The following is a 3,106-nucleotide window of genomic DNA, read 5'->3' as shown; positions in this document are numbered from 1 at the left end:
CATATGCACCTTTATGGAATTCGAACTTCGAAAACATTTCTCGAGTATGCCAGCAGTGAACATGTTTAATCTGTTCATGATTAACCGGCTCGGTCTTGACCGATGAGAAATCCATAAAACCGTTCTTAGCGCCAGATATAAGCACGCTATCGCCGATGTGATTAAGAGCAACGTGTCCACCGTAGAGAAGAGTAACTGCTCGATGCCAGTGCGGCCAACTCGCGACGTGTGAACAGCATCTCTCGAATTCAGAGAACTCCTGGGTAAGTAACCATCTCATAACGGCAAGGACCAGCCTGGCAGTGGCTCTGAACAACTTGAGATTACCAAACCAGGTGCTCCCAAGGCTTTTCAAGTCCTTGTCATCGCGAAGGCCAAGGGTCTTCGTAACGTACTTGAGGTGCATATTAGCGTTCTCACTCGAGTAGCCACCCCGGCCCACGATGAGCTGGTCGCGCTCTCCCGGGATCCAGTCGGCAAAACCAGGCATGAGGAAGGTATCAAGATCCGTGCGAAGGATGTAGTCGTACTCGAAGTCTTCGTACTCAGCGATAGTAACCATACAGTCAACATAAGCAGTGTAGTCACGCAGTGGATCACTGGGCTCACTAGCTGGTGTTGGTCGATCTCCCAAAGGCTCGTACGACAGAATGATGCACCGGCTGGGGTCTCCTCTGGTCTCGCGTCGTTTGATAGAACAACCAATCTTTTCTGCGACCTCCCGACCTTCGCCAGCAGTGAAAATTACGAAGTCAGTACGGAGGTCGCTAGGTTCGTCCAGTCTCACCAACAACCATGATAAGAACAGAGCTCTTAGTTCCCGACGGAAACGCGGAGCAGGAGCGACCGGTAAGAAGACCATAACAGCACGGGTGGTAGCATTGTACGGTCGACCAGATAGTCCGGCTAGGTCGGCGACAACCTCGTCGACGGAAGCAGCAGCTTCGGCTACCCGCGACTTGAGAATCTCCCGTCCTTCGTCGACTTTCCAGTAGTCCTCGCTGCTCACGAGATGGAACACGCTCGAGTTCGACGACACCAATGCCTCGGTGGAAGTTGCGTTGGTGACCTCGAGAGTGATGGTAGACGAGTTGAGTAGTGAAGAGACCGTCGGTAAGCCACGGAGATGATTCTTATACGGCTCGAGGATGCACCAGTAAGTACTTTGGAAAAGCAAGCATAGGAAACTAACGGCGCCGAGAATGGCACAAGAGCTGGTCATGGACAGTCAATATACAAACCTGAAAACGACCGTAAGGGACAGTCTCACATTCAGAAATTCGCAAGTGGACCACTGGTGATTCCCCTTAGGGGGAACTATGTGCACATCGCTGCAATGAACAGTTGTCGTGTCGAGCACTACTTCTCTGCTGCCCTCTTGGACCAACTAGAGTGGGGGTACACGATAAAGCAACGTAGAGACCTAACCGGATCGCATTGAGCCTACCGAGATTCTCCGTATCTGGGATGCGCTCGCCCAGACGGTTATTACGAGTTTTGTATCTTTGCTCTCAAACTTGTGAAGTGCGGTCTTATCGGCTCGAACCGTCAACCCACTTGATGTCTGCCGGGTCGCACAATAAATAGGTTTGGAAGCTCAAAATCGATTCCAGAACCGCTTCTTAGACGTATAATATGATGCTAGAATCGCTTTTGAATCCCAGAATTGATTCAACGAAGATAAGGCGCTTCATTAGCCGACTTTCGAGTGTCCCAGTGGCGAACGTAGTGGCGATAAACGACTCAGTCGCGTCGCGAGTTGATTCTAACGTGTAATGTACTACATTGAATGTATCCATGACGTATAAGCGTTGTCATAATACTTTTGTACAAAATCGGTCTATCTATACTGATCACGCTAGACAAGAGTGGTTTAATTCATCTCCTCCCGCATACTGAAGCGAATGATTCATTAGTAATGAACTGTAGGGAACTCAACGATGATTTAGGTTAATAAGGGGTTCAGGGAGACAGAGTCCCGGCTGATATAATCGTGTAGTACCCAAAGGGTTCTACCCGTAAGACTCTCAAACAGTGAATCTCGTCAGGTAATGCTGCTCGAGCTGGCAGTGATCCTCAAAAAATGATAGAAGTTTACAGAGTTAACTTCCGATGAAGTTCCCAGCATTCTTCAAAGCTTCTTCCCAGAGATCTTTCTTCACATGATCGGCCATACAGTTGCAGGTACTCTGCCAAACCTTATCCCAGAACCCTCGACTGCAACTGATCGTCGAGCTCTCAGCTTGGAAATAAGAGGCAGATAACTGCTGGTCGCCATGACGTACCCTTTGGAACCATTTGCTCAACACTGAGGGTGGCGCGAAATATCCCTCTGCATTCGGATCGACACAAACCACATAGAGCGGCAAAGCACCGTCATTGGGAGATATACCAAAGAGGCTGAAATAGACTTTAGCGTACCAAGGTTGGTTGTTCTTGAGGTTGGTGTTCACAACACCGGGGTGGCACTGAGGAACTTTGATTCCTGTTCGCTTACTAAAGTAAGAGCCGAAGGCCAGCATTGCTAGTTTGCTCGCCCCGTATGCCGAGTAACAACTAATGTTACTTTGGTCGCCGGCGTTAGCTATCTTGGCAAGGGTGCTCGTTTCGCCGTCCCAACGATGAGCAGATGAGTTGGTTACGATCACGGCAGGGTTCTCGGTCTTCCTTAAAGTCGGCAACATGAGCATCATGAGAAGCACGTTGGAAAAATAGTTCACTTGTAAGATTTCATCAAGACCGTCTCCTGTTTTGGCTCCACTACGGTGAATGACACCACCGTTGAGAATCAAACGATCGATTCGATGGAACTTCTCGTTGCATGCGCTCGCGAAAGCATGAACGGATTCGAAACTGGTCAAGTCAAGATTCATGATGTCTACGGAGTCACCAAAGACTCGTGTGGCTTTCGTTGTGTCTCTTGCGGCCACCACGACCTTCCAGCCTGAATCGAGGAGTTTCTTGGCCAGCTCTAGCCCGATACCCGCGGTGGCCCCTGTGACGATTGCCAGCTTAGCTGGCTCGGGAGCAGGAGAGCTGTCAGACATGAGAACTTTCGCAAGGGTAACTGCTGAAAAGTGAGTAGATTTTCCATCAGTCGACACAG

General features: G+C 49.6%; 2 protein-coding genes across 2 annotated transcripts in view; both read right to left on the bottom strand.

Annotated features, from left to right (window-relative positions):
* Pmar_PMAR027768 (hypothetical protein) overlaps positions 1-1,222 on the bottom strand; it is a gene marked incomplete at both ends in the record, with an annotated part of 1,487 nt that extends 265 nt beyond the window's left edge. Inside the window, one exon of the mRNA XM_002767660.1 lies at positions 10-1,222. Within this exon, the coding sequence (XP_002767706.1) occupies positions 10-1,222 (1,213 nt within the window). The remainder of the gene's footprint in view (positions 1-9) is intronic.
* Positions 1,223-2,035: 813 nt separating this feature from the next.
* Pmar_PMAR027767 (short-chain dehydrogenase, putative) lies at positions 2,036-3,047 on the bottom strand (the record flags this gene model as incomplete). The annotated part of the gene is made up of 1 exon (XM_002767659.1): positions 2,036-3,047. The coding sequence occupies one exon, from the start codon at positions 3,045-3,047 to the stop codon at positions 2,103-2,105; it is 945 nt and encodes a 314-aa protein (XP_002767705.1). The 3' UTR covers positions 2,036-2,102.
* Positions 3,048-3,106: the final 59 nt, after the last annotated feature.

Source organism: Perkinsus marinus, assembly GCF_000006405.1.
Source record: "Perkinsus marinus ATCC 50983 genomic scaffold scf_1104296970268, whole genome shotgun sequence".
Taxonomy (NCBI): domain Eukaryota; phylum Perkinsozoa; order Perkinsida; family Perkinsidae; genus Perkinsus; species Perkinsus marinus.
The sequence above is the reverse complement of the archived record's forward strand: the minus strand, read 5'-3'. Positions and strand labels throughout refer to the sequence as shown.